This window comes from Anomalospiza imberbis, chromosome 8 (assembly GCF_031753505.1).
Source record: "Anomalospiza imberbis isolate Cuckoo-Finch-1a 21T00152 chromosome 8, ASM3175350v1, whole genome shotgun sequence".
Classification (NCBI taxonomy): domain Eukaryota; kingdom Metazoa; phylum Chordata; class Aves; order Passeriformes; family Viduidae; genus Anomalospiza; species Anomalospiza imberbis.
The window spans coordinates 5,972,444-5,992,469 of record NC_089688.1 but is presented as its reverse complement, the minus strand read 5'-3'; the positions used below and the strand labels follow the sequence as shown (position 1 = coordinate 5,992,469).

At 40.6% G+C, this 20,026-nt stretch overlaps 1 protein-coding gene across 5 annotated transcripts in view; it reads right to left on the bottom strand.

The window, feature by feature from the left end:
• Positions 1-7,166: 7,166 nt before the first annotated feature.
• The window catches only part of RTKN2 (rhotekin 2), a 36,359-nt gene continuing 23,499 nt past the window's right edge, over positions 7,167-20,026 (bottom strand). For 2 of the 5 annotated variants that reach the window (XM_068197086.1, XM_068197087.1), the window contains 3 exons: positions 18,039-18,204; positions 16,011-16,118; positions 11,759-14,028 (listed from right to left, as the gene is read on the bottom strand). In XM_068197086.1, the coding sequence (XP_068053187.1) occupies positions 13,475-14,028; positions 16,011-16,118; positions 18,039-18,204 (828 nt within the window). In that variant the 3' untranslated portion in view covers positions 11,759-13,474. Of the gene's footprint in view, positions 7,261-8,605; positions 8,692-9,185; positions 10,243-11,758; positions 14,029-16,010; positions 16,119-18,038; positions 18,205-20,026 lie in introns of those variants that run through there. The other 3 variants (XM_068197088.1, XM_068197090.1, XM_068197091.1) reach the window with 3 other exon arrangements.

The following is a 20,026-nucleotide window of genomic DNA, read 5'->3' as shown; positions in this document are numbered from 1 at the left end:
GCAACAAGGTTACCTGGACTAGAAATCCAGTGGCCCCTCTATCTCTGGTGGGCTGGATGGGGGCTCTACACTCCTGCTACCATCACCATTCTTCAATGCTGTTCTTCAATCTGATGGAGCGGGGTTTGGATATGTTATTAATTTTAATTATTTTTTCCAAAACCAACTTCTTTAAAAAAAAATAAATAAAGCTCTGCCTATGCTAATTAGGCCTCCTGAAAGCAAGCTGTATTTATGGAAACATAGCAATATAGTACATGATGCCACGACGGCTGCACTGCTTCTGTCCAGGCTGGTTTCTCCACAGGGCTATGGTTATCACCCTTCGCCAGATCATCCAGAGCTGGACAGGACAGCCCTGTGCAGCTCCCCACAGAGTGTGGACACTGCCTTACTTGACCAGCACAGAAGCTGCAGCCAGCAAATCAGCAGCAATGGCCCTCAGCCCTGTGATAATTGCTCCAGCAACAGAGCCATCCTCATGAGGTGAGCGGCACTGCTTTGGCATTGGTAGAACTGAGAAAGAGGGTGATACAAGAAATGGAAGAGTTGTGCTTGTATCATTTTGATTTATTTTCCTTATCTAATTAAGAAAGGAGGAAGAGAAGAAAGACAGAACATGTCACTTCTTAGATTCAGCCAGCTTAGAAGCAATGGGCAGATGGAGAAGTTGGGTGTCACATTTTACAAGCCCTGCTGTCTGGGCTCTCACTGTGTGTGCCTTAATAGGTGGCTGGCAGTGTCAAAACTTATGCACACATGTGTGAACACAATAGACAGCATGAATACTTTAACATTTCAAGTTAATGGTAGGATTATTACCTGGAAGAAGTATGAATGCAATCTGTTCCTCCACCCCTCCTATTCACAGCCCCTGAATTACATTCTCAAGTATCCCTGAATTACATTCTCAGTATAATCTCAAAGAGATTATATGACCTGTAACATTTTGATCTGACTCCTGAACCTGTTCAGAAAGGTTTGCAGCCTCTGGGAAGTTGCATTGACTGTGCTGCACACCTCAGCACTTTGGAGGAGTTCAGGTGTGATTTCTGTCTGCAAGCTAAGACATTCCATACTCAGGTATCATCTCTGCCCATCTCTTCCAATTATAACCAACTCTTCTGTCAGTTATCCTGCAACATGTCATGCAGCAGAGCTCTGTGATCCATCCTGGGCAAACGGGAACTTTGCTGCCTACGAAGGTGATCATATAAAAGCTGTGCCTTGCAGTGACCTGGATTCTCCTGACTTTTGCCATCCAGGTTAACTTGGTGTTTAACGCCCTTCTATTAAAAGGGAGTTTGGCAATGAAGGGACTACTTTCTGGGGAGTGCAGGGATATTATTCACATCCAGTGTTTAGTACGGAGACAATTAATTGCAAATGTCTCACAGCTGATCCAGGCACTTCTCCTCCTCTTCTCTCCAGAGAAAAAGACCTGCTAAGGTCTTCCAATGATGTCTAATTCCAGGCAGCCTGGAGACACCCTCAGTGCAGTTTGGCTTGTGCTCACCCCTGCAGGAGCATAGGAAGACCACCTGTCCCCAGCTACAGTGAACAACCTGATCAGAGACATTTAACTGATTTCCCTGAGAGCTGGAAGGGAATGGAAAGGATTCGCTAGGGCTATACCACTATAGCTCTGAATATCACACTGCAGAATGTGAGCTGGTCAACCTTCCCAGGAAAACTTGGATTTATCCAATTGCTGTGCTCCTGGAGTTGCAAAAACCAGACTTCATTGTGGTACCCTGGTACATGTCCCCACTCCCTGGCTGTCCCTGTGCTGGGTGCTGCTGCCCTGCATGGTCCCTCCGAGCTGTGCTGCAGGCAGGACCCACCTCTCGCGCCCAAAAACACTCCAGCTGGTCCCGAGTTACACAGGCCTGGCTTCCTTGCTTTCTGTTTGCTCCGTATATGTGTGAACAGGCCTCGCCTGGAGCCTGCGGGCATGGAGGCAGTGTAAATGAAAGCGTAAACACGGCCATTCTCATTAAAGGCTGTGCCGAATGAGGTGTGCTGCGGCTTATGCAATCCTGCTTTGAACGGCTATGAGGAATTCATAGAATTCTCATAAATCTTGATCGTTTCACTTTCATTGAGGGTTTTTATTATCCCTTTTTAAATTTTGTTTGCTTTTTTTTCCTCCCTCCATTAATCATTCTCTTATTCTGAAGTTCCTCTCTCTAGTGAGGGAGAATTAAAAAGCTCTGCTTGGCAGAGCCAGTGAACCACACCAGCTGCATACTAACAAGCAAGAGGATGTCTCTCGAGCAATGTGTGGGCAAAGAAGGGCTGCATCCACTTGATCCAGTGTATAGCCTTCCAAGAAATCTTGGATACTCTTTGTCAGCAGTGCAGCTATCTGGAGTAACCTGGTCCTAACCCATGTCTCAATGGCTTGGGGGATACTATCGTGAGCTTTGTAACATTTGGCCATCTGTGTCATCCTCCAGCTGAGCAGTCCTGCAGTCAGCCACGGTTTTGTGTGTATGATCAATCCTCCAACTACCTTTGATCACTTCTAAAAGGTCCAGTACCTTGAAATACTCTCTTAAGAAACCATTGTCCTTAGTTACATCAGGAAAAGTAGAGGTGTGGAAGGGAGGCAGAGGGAATAAGCGGAACGCACTGTGACACTGGGAGCCATCCAAGGGGAAGTAGAAGGGTGAGAGTAACTGAAGTAACCCACAAAGGAGTTGAATCTGGAGGGATGCTGGAGCAATATCATGGGGTAAAAGTTGCAACTGTGCCAACACTGAAGCACAGAGGGATTTGCTTTAAACAGGCAACTTGCTGGGTTGTGTCTAAAATTCTCTTATTCATGGGGCTCAATTTCCATGACAAAACAGTGTTGGTGTAGAGAAGCCTCCGAAGTGTGACCTACTGAACTGAACAGCCAAAATGTCAATACAAATAACATTCTATTACTTTTTTTAAAGGCAGGTCCCTCAGTATTAGGATCTGGGGTTGGAAAAGATCAACTTTCTCAGCAAACAATTTTATTTATGAACCTGCTTTACTAGCACCTGTGTGGTAGACTGTAGTCCAGGTCAAGTGCTCAACCTGTAAAAACCATTGAGGAAGAAGCATGAAGCTGGAGTCCGGCAGAAACCTTTATGGTAAAGGGACACCCCGAATGGTGGGGCAAGGCTGCGAGGGGTCATATGGACCACAGCCAGCCCTGGGGCAAGGATCCCTGCCCCACTCTGTCCGCAGCTCCAGGGGCCAGTAGAGTGTCAGCCCCCTCCTGAACTACTGCCTTTGGGTACATGTGCCACAGAGATGTGAGAACTGGCAGCATGCAGGGAGATCATCCTGGGATACATCAGCAGAGATGATCAACACTGAACGTAGGAAAGCTTTGCCTCCAGTACCCTCCAAAAAGCAAACAAAATCCCAGCAGGTTTGAGCTACAAGCAGCAGTGACCCCACAGCCTCTGACTATGCAGTGCATCACTGCTGCAGTGGCCTTCACAGGTCCGTTGTCTCAGAATTATGTACCCTGATCATCTTTTTAATAGTAGTTAGGTGGTTAATTTCCTGAAGGTTGCAGGCTGTAGTCTTATTTTTCATACGTGACTTAGTAATTAAATTACCCCTGTTGCTATTACATAATGTAACAGCTACTTGATTTTAAAAGAATAGTCAAATTTGGCAGACAGTTCAGAGTAATTTTTTTATATTGGAGCCTAATGCTAAGAGATTGCACAAAAAGCAGAAGGCAGCTGCCTGGAATAGTCTAAAATAAGCGTGTGGTAACCAACAACTATTATTATTGTATTACTGCTTATAATTCCCAAATGGAGAATTAAATTTCTGTAATAGATACAGCTTTTAACAAAAACAAAAATAAAAGTATTTGCTTTTTCTGTCAAGGAAAACTCTTTTAGGAAATTATACCATTGAATGTACATTTCCCAAGGGAGGGTGTAAGGAGAAACCCCCAGCCTTGCAAGATTCTTTTGCACAGGGCTTCTGCTTTCCACAGATTCCACTGCAGGATTGTCTCAGATTTCTTCTAAAGGGCAGGCAGAAAGATAGATTTATTATTTAGAGATAAAAATGAGCTAACTAGATTTTTTTAGCTATTAATACATACTCTCTGTAACTGCATTTAGGTTGGAATTTAGCATCTACTTGCCAAAAAAATTACTTTCCCTCTTCCCCACAAGCCTGGGTTCTCCATTTCTGCCTCCTAATGTGTCTGACCAGAAACAGTATGGCAAATTACAGGGCTGGTCAATAGGAACATAGGATCACATTTCAGGCTCTGGGAGCTTAATATTGACTGGTACATTTTTGACCTTAGTTTTAACTGGCTTTTACTTCTGCATGTCAGTTTATATGGGATGGCTAGCTCAGGCATGGGGACCTGGGCACTAACCTGGTCACCTGGCCAGACCTAAAAGTAACTCAATCAATCAATGCATCTTTAATTTGAAATGCTTAATGACTAATCTCTTGTTTTCTTTAATTAATGATCTACAGTTAATCATTGTGAATAGTAAATTGTCTATTTCAGCATTGATAGGAAGAGTTCCTATGGGAAAATGTTCCCCTATAGCTTTAATTTAAATATGCATTTTCACATCACACTTACCTTTATGCTATCGCATGATTACAGGTCCATTAACTAATCACATTTGACAACTTGTTTATTGAGGGGAGCAACTACTTTACATCTCTTGCCTGGGAAAGAAAATGCTCTAACAAACAATTATTCAGCAGCTGCAATCATGGAGCACTGAATTAATTGCTCTGAAGATCTCAGTCAAGAAGATCTTGATAAAAAATCAAAGAAAATGTTGTTTGACAGAATGCATGAATGAGAGTGCCAGGAGGGACTCAGACTTGGTAAGCTGCAGCCCTGTTCCAGGGAGCACTCCATGAGGACCTTGAAACACTGCACTCAGAGGAGGAGGAGGCTGTGGAAAAGCTCATTTGCTTGTTTGTTCTTTTATGTTTAGTTTATCAAAACCAGAACATATAATTCGATTATAGGATCAGGATGCTGCTAAAATGGGCCAAAAAACCTGAGCACAATCAGGTCTATAAAGGCTGACATATGGATAACTCATATGTGTAACCTCTGTGGATGACTTCTCCTGCCATACAAATAATTAACCCAAAGGGTACTGTGAGGTGTAATGATTATAAAGCACTTGAGACCTTTCTCCCAATGGGAGCTGTTGTGATTGCACTGGAGTGGGATAAAAGGCAGAACAAGGCATGTGGGGATCTCGACTCTGGACCTAGCCAGGCAAAACTATCTTGGTGCACCTTGATGCTGGGGAATGCCCTGACAAACGTCCAAGAGGGCATCAGGACAGTTTGTATATTGAGTTACAAGATCAGTGCTTTGTTGGGACTATAGCATTGTAGAAAATAGTGGGATTGCTGATAAAGCATGATGAAGGCACTGAAGACATCAGCTGGAAAGAGGATCTTTCCAGTTCCTTTATCAGCATGAGGAGGACCAAAGTTTCTCATGTGAGACAGTCCCAAACTCTGCTCCACGGACAAGTCACAGCCTGCAACACACTGGCCAGTCCCAAGATATGCTTCCTTCTTTCAACTGCTGTAACCTTGTGTGCTTTGCAAGTCAACTGAGATGAAATATGTTTCTGCCAGATAAGACTAATTCCTACAGTGACACTGGAAAGGAGAGCTTAAAGATCCAAAATTCTCTGTAGTAAAGGGCTTCAGAAGTAAAGTACAAGGACTAAACAATATCTTCTCTGAATATTATGTCACTATAAAAACCTGAAAAAGTTGCCCAGTAAGCTGAAGGGCAGTGATAATGTCAGGTGGCTTCTCAGAAAACATCCTGATTAGTAACACTGTCAGCTTTTCAAAACTCCCTTGTTCTCACATTAAAAGTTGCTAAGTTTGCTAGCATCATCTTTCTAGAAAAGGGAAGAAATATAATTCTTTTCCCTTTCCTGCATACCCCAAGTTCAGAGGCTCTGCAAGGATGGTGGTATTGACGTCAGTCGTGAAGATGGCACTATTTTGCCAAACCCAACACCCCTAAGGACTAATGCCTCAAAAGTGTGATGGAAACTTCTGTCACAATGTTCATATTTAAAAGTGAGGGGCAGAGAAATTGTGGCCCCCATCTTGACTCTTGTTTAAAATCAGTGAGAGCCCAAAATTAATTAATACACTTGTATGTATCCTGATTCAAATAATTGCTTCTGCACCAAGCCCTTGGCTCTCTTTAATGCTTCAACATGAGACAGATAGAGCCTAACTAAATAATTGGCTCTATCTTTTCTTTTCCCTTTTCTGATTTTTTTCTCTTTTTTTTTTTTTTTTTTTTATTTTGCAGATATGGTTGACAGAGTTTGCCCTGCCAAAGGAAATGTAGAAAGAAGCAAGTAAACAAGTTGTTGCTGAAGTTCGTATTTATCATTTTAGTAAGCTGTAGAGTAGCTGAAGACTCACATGTTCTGCTTTATCCTTATGAAAAATGACAACAGCAGGTTACATATTAATGCTTAGAAATCACTAACTTTACTTGCCAAGGAATTATACAATTATTTTAAATGAATGAACAGAAAAGTGTACATCAGGCTGTAGGCTCAAGCGGCTATTGCACGAGCTGGGTTAAACCTCAGGTGTTCCCAAGACAGCAGACCTTTATCCTTCTTTAGGATAATGATCAAGCAAATGTTTAAGAATCTTCCTAATGAGGTCATGAGTAAAATGTGATGTATTATTAGACACACAAATGAACTCTTATTAAAATAATAGAAAAATCCTGATATATAAAAGGCACAGTGTATTAAATCCAGCTTGACCTGAAGCCATGTGTTGAATACCATTATTAGGATCTGTCCTTAAAAAAAGGCTTTCCATTTAGTTAGTAAAATTTGAGATTCTACTAATTTTGAGCAAAGTTTCTTCTATGCTTGAAGAGCTGGTCTGCCTCATGTCAGGTGGCCCATGCTGTGTGATAAAGCTACAGCAATGAAAAGAGCGTTTTGGTCCTCTGCATCCAGACCCTAGGTCTGGATTCAGAAGGAAGGCAAAGCTGCCACAGGCTATTTTCTTACAAGCCAAATATACAGGCTAAGAATCTGTCACCTCAGTGCTTTGGCAGCTGACACTCCAGCTGATCCATCCACATCATGGGAAGGTCAGTTAAATTGCTCTCAGTTTATTTCAAAAGCTCTCAACCCTTTTGTACAGACGTTGGACTGAGGAGAAATGACCACTCAAAACCAAAGGAAGTAAAGCAGCTGCTACCATCTGAAAAAAAAATGCTGTGAGGACAAAGCAGCTCACTCATGCCAGCCACACAGCTATAACAATTTCTCCTGCTATTGAGAAATTTATGAGATATTAAGCTCACTATAACAGCACTAAGATCTTCCCTTGCCTAAGTCACATCTTTATTTAGGCACATACCATTCTGGCCACAGAGTGATGGAAATATTTTTATTTGGTTTTTGCTAATGCAGAATGAGTAGCTAAAACAGAGGAAATTTTAACAAACATATTCTGTTCTTGTAAATCAAGAGTGCCCCTGAGCCAGTAGTGCGTGTTCAGCTCTGGGCACCCAGCTCAAGAAAGATATCATCAAAACACATGTGGGATTTTGAAATAGACACTAATTAAAAAATGGAAAATATAATCCAAACAAAGATGGAAAAGACTGGGACCATTTTCCTTTAGGGTGATAAAACTTAATGATATTTGTATTTGGAACCACTTTTATAGTGACAGAAAAAGGAATGTGATGAACACTTGCTGACCCTTTCCTTCTTAGCAAGAGAAAATACACAAATTTCAAAGCTTGGAAAGAAAACCTTTGTGGCAAGATCATCAAGCTGCAAGTGCTACAAGACAGCAGTGATGCCAAAATTTAAGCAAATTAAAGAATACAATTTTTTACTTTTAACTGCCACTCTGAATTCATGTCCAGACAGAGACATAAAGTGAAACTTTGACAGACTAAAAGGCTTTCCACATCTGCATATTAAAAAGCCTATAATTACTAAGGGCTGGGAAGAGGCTGTGTATGTAATGACTTTCTTCTGCAAGTATTTCGTATCACTTCCAAACACTGGACAAGAGCAGAAAAAAAACCCTTCAGGTGAAACAACATATATTATAAATAATGGCTTCATGTAGCTATTTTGCAAGAAGTTTATAGAAATGTGAAGAAATACTGTAACAGAATAAAAGACACTTCACTAGTTATTATAAATTTTCTCCCTTTGGGGAGGTACATAAAAAACATTTGGAAAGCTATCTTGTTATAAAAATCTTGAAAGATTGTTCTTTCCTCATAAAAAGCAATTTATTTTGATGTCTCACAAACTGGGGTTTTTTGTGAGTATATAATACATACATGGAACAATTTAACCATTTACTAATGGTTATATGAAGAGATCATGATTCCTTAAAGGAAACTGCAGCAGCTTTAGCTGCAGCACAGTTTTCATTAAATCACTCAGCTGCACTGTCTTGCCTTGCAATTGTCAATCCCACTTTGTTTGTTTCATGGAGTCTTATTCCAAAATTAAAATGTCTAGCAATTCCTTTTGCATTTATTACAGCAATTTTATAACTGGGTCAAAAGAACACTTGAGCAGCTCAGTTAGCTCTAAATTACTAGTGTCACACTGAGCTCTAGCTGGTGAGGTGGATAAGAGCTCCCTTTCAGCACAAGGCTGCCTGTGAAAGGAAAACAATTAATGGATGGATTAATTAATTAATCAATGGATGTCAGTGGCTTATTTATGAAGCAGAAAGCAAGATGTAAATCTGATTCATGGCATCTTTTCCTCCATGACTATGACAGAAGTAAGATGAAACCTAAAACAGGGTGTTTTGTTTGGCACATTTGTGGAAAAAGGTGCATCTCATAATATTTCTAACTTTACCTACTCACACAAGGTGGTGTCCGTTGGATTCAGTGAATGGCAGGGAGCACTGGTTTAACTGAAAGCCAGTTAAATGGCTTTTCCTCCCTTCCTCCAGGTCAGAAAACTGAGGCTGATTCTGTTTGTTGTTGTCAGTATGAGCCTACAGGGGTACATTCACGGCAGGCCCAAGGGAAAAGGAGCTCCCCCTGAGCTCTCTCATTTTACAGCAGCCATCACCCATGGCTTATACACTGGAGTAAAGCTTAATGTAGTTCCAGATTGAAAAAAATTACACCAAAAACCTTTTATTCTAGAAACGATTTTAATTTCACTTGCATATTTTAACAGAAATACAATATGCTAGCAGCAAAATAAGAAGATTTCTGTTCTAACATTTCACAATACATTAGTGTCTAAATCTCCATTTTTCTATTAAGGCGGTTTGCATTAATTAGAAATCAACTCTGAATACTACGACAGTATTTCCAAATACGTACAAGCCACCAAAAAATAATTATTAGTATTATTACCATGGGAAAACAACCCCCGCAATACTAGTAAAAATGTAAGCATTTGAAGGCAATGCCTTTAAAACCACAGAAGGTACCATCTACCATTCCAAGACCAAGTAAACAGCTGAAGACATCAGGTAAATATAAAAAGTTAATAAATTAAGGCTTTGTTCAGTCAATATTTCAGAAGTTCATGTTCTGTGAAATTTATATTCAAGTTTGAACTAGCAATTAATTTCAAGTTGTACTTCCTAAAAGAAGAGTTCAGGCTGACTTCTGTCTCCCCCACTTCAAGACTGCATCCGATCCCTTAATTCTGGTTTTAAGCAGCATTAATTAATCCCAGCAGAGAACAAGCAGGTATAGCTTTCATAGCAGGCCCAACACGTTCCTCAGAGAAGTCTGTAATCCCATGTGTGGTTCAGCAGGTACCACCAACGTCCTCCCCTGTGCTACACCGGATCATTGGAACCATTCATCCTGGGAGAAGTGTTTCTCAATGGACTTCCTTGCCAGGTGACAGCATTCCAGCTTGCCTACACAAATGTGAACACAAGGGAATGGGACAGAAGGGCTGGAAGATGCCACAGGTCCTCCAAGCCTCCTCCCAGCAGGAAGCTGCCAAATGACTTTTGGGTTTTGATCCCTGATAATTTTGAGTCATGCAATTAAAGCGTCCTCACAGAACGCAGCTGCTAAGATGGTGAAACCTTACATTCTCCTCTACTGCTGGGAGCAGCAGTTCCTCCAGGGGCACTGACTTTATTGTATAGCTGAGCTCTGAGTTTCCTGGGAGCCTGCAGGTTTTATTGGTTAAACCAACTTGCTTCACAGAAGATGCAAAGGCACTAATGGCAATACAGAAGGGGGAGGAGAAAGAAAGGCAAAGTAACAATAAATACTAAAACCCGAATCAACTCTTTCTTCATAACAGGGATTATATAGTTCTGAAGCAGATGAACAGAATAATTAATGGCCTTGTTTGCTTAGTGGTGGTCACTGCAATATCATGAACTGGCCCACATGAGTCTAATTTAAGGACAGATATAAAATATCAATACAGCTTCATGGAGAACAGGTCTTGAACAACAGGTTGCATTTCACTCTTCGATATATTAAGCTTGGCTTGCAAAGATACCTGCACTGAGGTGTTACCCACAAGAACCCTGAGTAACTTTCTGAAAACAAGATGAACATGTAATTTTCTTTAAAACATCATAATAAAAATTTCAAGATACAGTATTCAAGATTCAGCAAGAAATATAGCTGTTTACCATCTCACTGAAAGTTTTAAAGGCTCTAGGATAAAAGGGACAGAAATTCAATGGCCTGCCTTGTTTGCTTTTCTCCACCCCCTACCCATGTCACTGATGTAATAAAAACTTATCACCTCTCTCTACAAACCTTACCTTGCATTCAATTTTAAAAATCAATGATCTGGAATAAACTGTAAAAATCACTTGCAATAAATTTGCAAAGGACATGCAGACTGCTGGAGTAGTAAAGAATGAGGACAGGTCACTTACACAGAGCAATGTGGATCATTTCATGAGCAGTATTTTAATGCTGATAAAATACAATCTATATTTCCAAGAAAATATAAGGTAAGATAATGAGAGGATGATGTACCACATTCTTGAGAAAGACTCTGAAGAGGACTTGGCCCATAACAGTCAGCATCCAAGGCAATGCTTCCACAAAAAAAAGATAATGCAATTTTTGAGGAAAGAGAGAGAGGGAGATATTCAGAGCAAGAGGATCACATTATAGCTCTATACAGTCCTGATGGATCACTATTGACATGTGGCTCTAATTCAGATGTCACCCTTACAAATACTTCTGTACATGAGAAATACAGAGAAGAACGTGAAGATTAATTAGTCTTGGATAACATTCACTGCTATAGGAAAGTTAAGGAATTCAGCACATCTCATCAGAGAAAAGGTTAAAAGGGACATAATCATGATTTATAACTACACACAGGCAATTAGAAAAGCTGATACTACGGAGATCAATATAAGCAATCAAATGCATAAAAAGACCAAAATAACTTAAGGTGGAGCTAGAAATGCAAATAGAAAATCAAGTGAAAAATGTACCTGGGGTAATTAAGTATTGCAACAGGAGGTATGAGTGAATTCTCATCACTTGAATACTTCCAATTAATATTAAATGCCTTGCTAAAATACATATGTTCAGTTCAAACAAAGCCACTGAATTTAATTGAGAAACTGCTTGTTGAAATTCAATGGTCTGTTGAATTCAAAAATAAATCCTCATTATGGTGCCTTATTTCCTTATAAATGTATGAGATTTTTAAAAAATATATCTACAAAATGAAAGGGGGTTACAGAGAAATGTGTGTTTTTCTTTCCGAGCACAGAAACACTTAAGGCTAGATTTAAAGCTAAATAAACTGCAGCTGCATTTTGGAAAATATGCTTCACCCCCTCCCAATTTTTCCCATTTCTTGTTCAGAGTTGTACAGTCCACTTAGTTGACTGTCTGATTTACATAATCATGTAGTTTTTCTTCAGTTTTTCTGTTCCTATTTATAAGCCATTCACAAACCATCCACTTAAGTAACAGCATGATTTATTGTAAGAATGATTATGGTTGTTTCAGAGGGAAAATGGAATGTGATTAAAGGAAGAGATGATCAAGGACATTCTAGAACAAAGGGCTCTAATCCTGCAAAAAGATTTGTAAACGAAACCTGCCTCTCAACCCCATCCCAAATGAACTACTGAGGGAATTCAGCGGATACCTTTACAACCGTGGAGCCAAGAGCTTAGCTGAAGACAAAAAATTAAATAAAATAAATCAACCAACCAACTGTGCCCACAGTATCTTGTGGAGAAATGGTAAAGCTCCCAGAGCCATCCACACTTAGGGGAAAAAATAATAAATAATGAACAGTATGTATACAGTTCCTGAAATGACCCTCTCAACACAGGTCTAAGCACCAAGTCTCCAGAGGGAGAACTGCAAGCAGACCTTTGCCCTTGGAAAAGTTCCAGCATCTGAGACAAATGCATCAGCCAAGGAAATGGCTGGGTATTGAAGCTGTGGATCCAAGAGAACACAGCTTTTTCTTATGCAGTAGATGTTTTGCAGGTGCCCCAGGTACCCTAACAACCCATACTTCTTATAGAACTGGTGAACAGTCTGATGAAAGAATATCAGAGTTCAGTATCTTCACCTGAAGTGCTTATTCTCTGCTATTGCAGAAAGAAGAAGTGGTTAAAAAACCCTGTTTTGCTTACTAGTAACACTGCCTGTTTACAAACCAGTTCCCTACCAGGAACAGCTGAGAGGCACCATGAAGGAGGAGCTGTGCTACAGACCCACCATTGTCAGGAAAAACAACCGTAGAGATGAGCACGTGCACATACCCAGCAACTGCTTTTAAACACTTGTCTTAGCCCAAAATCAACAGCAGTGATGGAGCATATCCTTGCTCAAAGACAAATAACCCTGGTCCATTCCAACTGCACATGAACCAGCAGGAACTTGGGAACTCCCACCCTAATTTGATAGAACTGCCTCAGAAATTCATATGGAGTTACAGAGCCATTCAGAACAACATAAAAGCTTTCCATACTTGATTACCATATAAGCAATGTTTCCTAAACAGCATGGGGGAGAGAGGATGCAGTAAGCACGAAGCCCGAGAAAATCAGCTTTGCAAGATCTGTGCTGAATATGTGTGAATTCCCACTTAAGTAGTCTGAGGAGCTGTGGATGGGCTAAGCTGAGGCACTGGTAGAAGGCACTGGTAACATGCCTGCTGTGGGGACAGCTGAGGTTACCCTGAACACTGTGGTTTCTTCAAGAGGAAAGCACTGAACTATTGTTTTCAGAAATAGCACCGTTACTCCAGAGAAAACCACCCCCCATTCTAGTGCAATTATTTAGATACGAGCACTAATGAATACAGCTGAGACTGCAGCTAGCAGCAATGCCCTGGCTTGCAGGAAACACTTGAGCTAAATGCTAAAATCTACTTTTAATGAAGAGTATTAGGAGAAGGTTGAGAAACTTTAAATTCCAAAGACTCCTCTAAGCTAAATAGGATGCCTATGGATGCAACCAGGACCTGGGGTCTAGTATTTCTGTGATGCCTTTATGTCTAGGCGTTGGTACTGGTTTGGTTTCGGACTTGGTCTTGCTCACCAGAGAAATAGGATTCCCCAGGCCAGCTAAGGCACTTTTTCCACAAGGACCAATTTTATGAGGAGGAGCAATGGGGTTTTGCAGCTGCTGCATTTTCGTAGCTAACACTGACTCAAAGGAAGAGCTACTGGCAGGTGTGTGGTCAGGCTTCCTCCAGTTCTCCTTGCCGAGCTGCTCTGTGTTCACCTGTGCTTCTGCACTGTAGGGTGACTTATCAGAGGGTGGAGGCGGAGCTCTTCTTTTCTTTCCTCTGCTGTCATTAGGACTTGTAGCATCTCTTTTAGGGTCCAGATGCATGTTTTTCTGAACAGTCATCTCATGAGATCCATCAAAGAGTGATGCCCATAGGGCAGATGCAGACTCTTGCTGCTGGCCAAGAAGGAACTCACCATTGCTCTCTTCAATTTTCCTATGTATGATATCAGCTAAGCCCTCATGTTTCACTGGAGAATCAATGCCTGTAATTTTAAGGGACAGCAATTAACCCAGATTAAAACACCACCAATGATTTTACTTCTATTTTCTTATTACTACTCAGAATACAAAGTTGTATTAACTGTCTCACCAAGTCTGAACTACTAAGAGTATTAATGGATGAAATGGAAAATATTACATATGGTATTCAAGAGAGAACTGAGGTGACAGGAGGGAATTAGTTTTGTGACAGCTGGCATTGAGGCAGCAGGGTAGGCACTGATATTTCTTTCCTAGTAAAAGAAAAAATAAAGTACTACAGGGAAACCTGTATGTATTAGTTATTAAATACATTTTGTTGTATAGTGCTTTGAAAATTTTGTTTCACAGGAGGCCCATGAAAGTCTGACTAAATAGTCTTGTGCTGCCAGCCTGTAGAAAATGGGACATCTTCACATATATCATTTTTCTCTGTGTGCCTTAGGACTGCCTTGCTCCATTTCTTATTCTTCTTACTGAGTTTTCCATGTATACTGCAGTAGTACCAGCCTCAAACAGCAGCAGTACCTGATTTTCAATGGGATCAAAGAACAGTTTAGGTTGGAAAAGGCCTTTAAAGGTCAGCAAGTCCAGCTGTTAACCCTGCCAAATCCATCACCAACCCATGTCCCTAAGCACCACATCTGCACATCTGTCTTTCAGATACCTCCAAATATGGTGTCCCCACCACTGCAGCCTGTGCCTCTGCTTGATAACCCTTTCTGTGAAGAAATTCTTCCTAATATCCAGTCTAAACCTCCCCTGGGGCAACTGGAGGTTGTTTCCTCTTGCCCTATCACTTGTTACTTGAGTAAAGGGACTGAACCCCCCTAGCTATGCCCTCCTTCCAGGGAGCTGTAGAGAACCATAAGGTCCCTCCTGAGCCTCCTTTTCTTCAGACTAAACACCCCCAGCTCCCTGAGTCACTCCTCAACACATGTGTGCTCCAGACCCTTTCCCAGCTTCATTGCCCTTCTCTGGACACATTTCAGAGCGTGTCTGGAGCGTGTCTTGTAATGTCTTTCAGTGTCTTTCTTGTAGTGAGAGGCCCAGAAGTAAACACAGGATTTGAGGTGCCTCACCAGTGCTGGGTACAGGGTACTACAAATACTGTACATAATCCAGGAAAAAAATGGAGTATTAAGAGTGAAATGGAGTTTGTGTTCTGCTCCTCGCTGAGGTGCATGTGTATCAGTGGAATTATGCTACCATGTTACCTTTGTAAAGCTTCTGTGTGGTTCATTTACTGCATTTCTGCTCTGCATTCACAGCTTAGATAAAACTTGACTGTTCAGTGCTCTGATGCATGGTAACTCAGTGACCCACATGGCATTTTGAGCATCATCACAGCTCCATCCCAAGCAGCAAGCAGTCAGGCATTTAGAGTTGTACAGTGTTTCTCAGTCAATACTGCATGGGAGCCAGTAAAACAAAGTGACCTACTTTTTCTAATCTGTAAATATTATTTCTGTAACAAAACTATTAAGAAAATCCTGCTGCCTACCATTTTTCTCTGCAAAAATACAAGTCCCAGACACACTATAGCTAGATTTTCCAAGCATGTTTTTCAACAGCATTACCAAAGACCAAAAAATGAGGTAAGTTATGCTAGGTAAGCCTTCAAATAGCTGTAAGAACAGCAGATTCATTTCATGCAATTGATTTGCAAGCTGGACTATTTTACCTTTACATTTCCTGGGCTGCATACTACTCTAACCATGAGTGTTTATTTCTAGTGACAGCTGTTTTAAGTGTGTTCAGGGTAGACTGCAGGTTTTTTAGCTCAAGGTATAAAAATGTATTCATTATTTACACTATTACAAATTCAGATTTAATACGAACTCCTTGGTATGCAGTTATGTTGCTCTTTCATTGTCTGAATTGTCCTTGAAAAACTCAGTGTTTCACCACCAACACCAGAAGCCATCTGAATTCAGACAATGTTGTTTCTGTTACTCTGCAACTTGAAAAGGCAAATCCCACTTACTCATATCATGGTAGACGGAGGTCGCTTCCTTTGTCAAGAACAAAGGTGGTTTCCGTGGTGACATAATCTCAATTTTCATAAGTTCCTCACAACAATGCTTCCACTGGCCTGAGAGAGAAAAAGAGAACAATGACTGGAACTTAAACACATCAGCCTGGAAAAAAAAATGGAAGTTATTAGGTTGTGTCAGGAAACTATCTCCAAAGTAATACTAAACAGTGAGAATTTACTTTTGTTTAGCACGAATGCACAGATGCGTTTGTATTTGCACCTCTGTATTCATTCTCTTAGCACAAAGGTCATAAGATCCTAGCTGGAATTTAAGCATTCAGAATTACTGTTACACTATGATGGCTAAAGATCATAATTTGCCTTCAAATCCCCAAATAGTATAAATCCAAGGGGAAAAAAAATAGAAAAAAATTTAAGGTTTAGGAAGCTTCATCAAGTTACCAGGAACAACCTCCAGTATCCTGCAAGCCGGGTGTTATGCAGCAATGTTACAATGTTATGGCAAAGGAACATTCTGTTTTTAATAGAGGATAACTTGCCTTTTATCCCTTAGCAGGCAAGGAAACCTCTTTTTCTGCTAATAGATTTTGACCTTAAGGAAAACAAGACACAGTGAAATTACTTTGTTCATACCAATCATTCTAAGTTTTCTGAGCACATTAATTTTAAGAGAATTTTAGAACCAGGGAAGAAAAAAGGCATTTAAATGCCAAGTGACCCATTTTTTCAGAATCCAAGGAAAATGTCTCAAAAAATCTGTGGGTAGTATTCTATCTATAATGAATAAGAAGTAGATCTTTTACCCTACTCTACAGATAATTTAAAGAGGATGCCCTAGTTTTTGCTCGGTGTGTTTCTTTAATTGATAGTGCTTTTTCTCATTGTAAATCAAAGTTAGAAATTACTGGAAATATGACTATGACACTGAGTTTCTACAACCTCAATTCAATTATTTGATTGGTGTTGTCTCTGACTAAAGACTGATATTTCATTAATTGACCTGGCATTGTTTTCTGACCTGATAAAAATGTCTGTCAGGAAGCTACTCTACTTTGTCAATAGCAGCATAAAAGCTGACAGTCTCTACTCTCAGTAAATCTGTGAGTCAGGCAGAAAGCAGAAAAAAATGACACAGGCAAATTAATCTATGTAATTTTTATAATAAGGATCTGGTGATAAACAAGGAGCACAATACACTACTTCAACAGTATTTCACACCAATAAACGAGTTCCCTCTGCCATGTAAGATCAGGGTTGTTCCAGAGGTTTGCCAAAGGATCAGGGTAACACTTCACCACCTGTTACAAAGGCTGAGGTACAGCTGTTACCAGGTCCAGGTAAGCAGTGTGTATTTGCCCAACTGGATGGAGTGTGGCTGGGTGAGCATATTCCCACGTGATGAGGGCTACCAGAACCTTTGAACTACAGCAGAAGCAAGCAATCCCTATTATAACAAACTGTAATTTAATTCATCCATGACACTGCTGAGCAAGGAAACCCCAAGTTTACTTGTGACTACTTCCAAGAGCTGGCTGAATGTGCATGCTAGCCAAGGCCCCACACGATTCCAGCATCCTCAGCACTTGTCACTAAGGCTTCCATACTAAGGTTTTATACTTGCAAGATCTCACCAAACCAACACACCATCGGTTGGATGCCCAGGCCGAGGTGGACTCCTCCCACTACAGTGGGAAGGAGGAAGAGACTGTGAGAATTTATCAGTCTTTAAAAACATTATCAAGAACACCGCTAAGAGAACAAGTTTTTTGAGATTGATGGACATATTCTGCCCCTGATTTCCTGCATGGAAATTACACATGGACTTTGGTTTAGTCAAATATTTGCCTTGCAACGACTTAGACCACCACCCAGTATTATCCCAGAGAACATATTTCTTTTCATTCCTGCAAACAAAGGCTTATGAGGCAATTCCAATTCAAATTGCTCAAAGATCCTTTTGATGTTACGTAATGCTCCATTCGGAGGGCACACTGCCAGCACTGCCTGCTTACTTACTCAGATCATAAAAGTGCTGCCAGAAAGCCTCCATCCACTGATGAAGTTCATCCCTACTGTCAGTAGCAAAACGTTGCGTCACGCCCTCTCCAGACACGGGGTTGATAACAGAGAAGTTATTAGCTCTCCTCTTGGAGTCCTTATCCACAGCTCGAATCCTGGTTTCCTAGGAACAACAAACTGTGGTAGTGACTTATTGCTTCACACTGGCATCAACTTATGGCCAATGACAGTGTAAGGAAGGTAGAATTTGGCCTTTTGTCTACTTCAGATTAATACCCAATTAAAAAAGCAAACTAATGTCAGGAACTGATTATAAAAATACTTCCTCATAAAACTATTAAAATGGCATAAAACACGAAAAATAAGGGAATAAAGCACAATGATTGCAGTTCAGTCTGAATCACAGAATGTACTGTAATTCTGTGTTCCCCCTCTCTCTACCTTCCCCAGCTCATCTCACTCTGCTCACTCTTCTCCACAGCAGTTTAGTGAATAATCTACAATAACAGCAAGCAGCTCCTTTTCTCCAAACGATTCAGATGGACAACCACATTATTACAGCTACTATTTACACCTCCTACTGCACTTCTGTGGGCCATCCTTTACCCACTGCATTGTAAACTTGTACCAATTTAATGTTCATCTTAGTGCATCACGACATTCAGGGTAATACAACAGTGACAGGAAAATTAAAAAGAAACTTACTTAGGCCATCTTTAAAGGGGCATGTCTAGCAATAACCCATACAGTTCTACTAGTACAAGATTTTGCTCTAATAGAAAAAAAACTATTTTCCATTTTAAAATAGACATTTTAGTTTTAACTTAATTAGGAAAAGCTACATAGAAAGAATTAAATGTGTATATATGTCCAGAAAGTATAACACAAGTCTAAAAAATCTCTTCAGCTAGAATTAGAAAAGCTCTCAGATTACACAGCAGCACTGTTAAGGTTTTTCCTCCTGTTCAGGGAAATAGTTCAATTGCTCTAGACTAGACCCAGTGATATTTTCAGAGTATTTACTTTCTCATGGCATTACTACAATTAAAAAAGTAATGGCATTACTACAATTAAAAAAAAAAAAACACTTATCCCTAACTCAGTGATTTTTGTGTGTGTGTAAAATGCTAAAATCTTTAAGTCTAGCTAAAACACAACTAAAAGAATTCCAGAACGCAACTGGTCAGCATTGCTGCTCATCACAACATGATGAGCAAATTAAACCATTAACATTAATTAACATTACTTTATTCACAGAAGTAAAGCAGAAGCCCTGGGAATATCTTTGCACATGTAACTTGACCTGACTGAGCAAGCAGCAGCCCATTACAACACTGCTCCTCAGAGGATTTCTGGCATACCCAGGAGAGCAGAGTAATGAGTTGTGGTGCCAGGGCACCAGGCGGCCCCCTGCAGCTGGTCAGCCCCGGTGCCCAGCAGGATGTGAGGACATTTAACACACAGCAAGAGCACACACGGCCCCCCGGCCACACCAGGGTGTCCCTGGCATGGGCAGCGCCCAGGATTTGAAGGAAGCCGACAATCGCAGCCAGGGCTGTGCTCAAACATCTCCTGTCTGGATGGACAGTGAATCTGACCACAAAGGTGGCTCCTCAAAATACAGCGGGGACAGAACAACCAGTTCCCTTCTACACAACTCAACCAAATGTCAAACGTCTGCTAAAGACATTAAACATACACATACAGAAATTGAGTTTACGCATGGGATCCCATGGGGATAAGCCTAGTTCCGATACTCAGAAAAACAAAAGTTACTCTACAGACCGTTCCCCAGATTTTAAATGCATTACTGCAGTAACCATTTGAAATACCAACAACTGCTTGTAGCATATCTGATGGATATGTTCATTTAAATTCTTCTGTCTAAAAATAGGAGATGAAGTAATTCATCCATCAGTGCTCTATATCCCATTAACTCAGGTAACCATAGATACCAGCAAAAAATGAAATCAAATAGATTAACA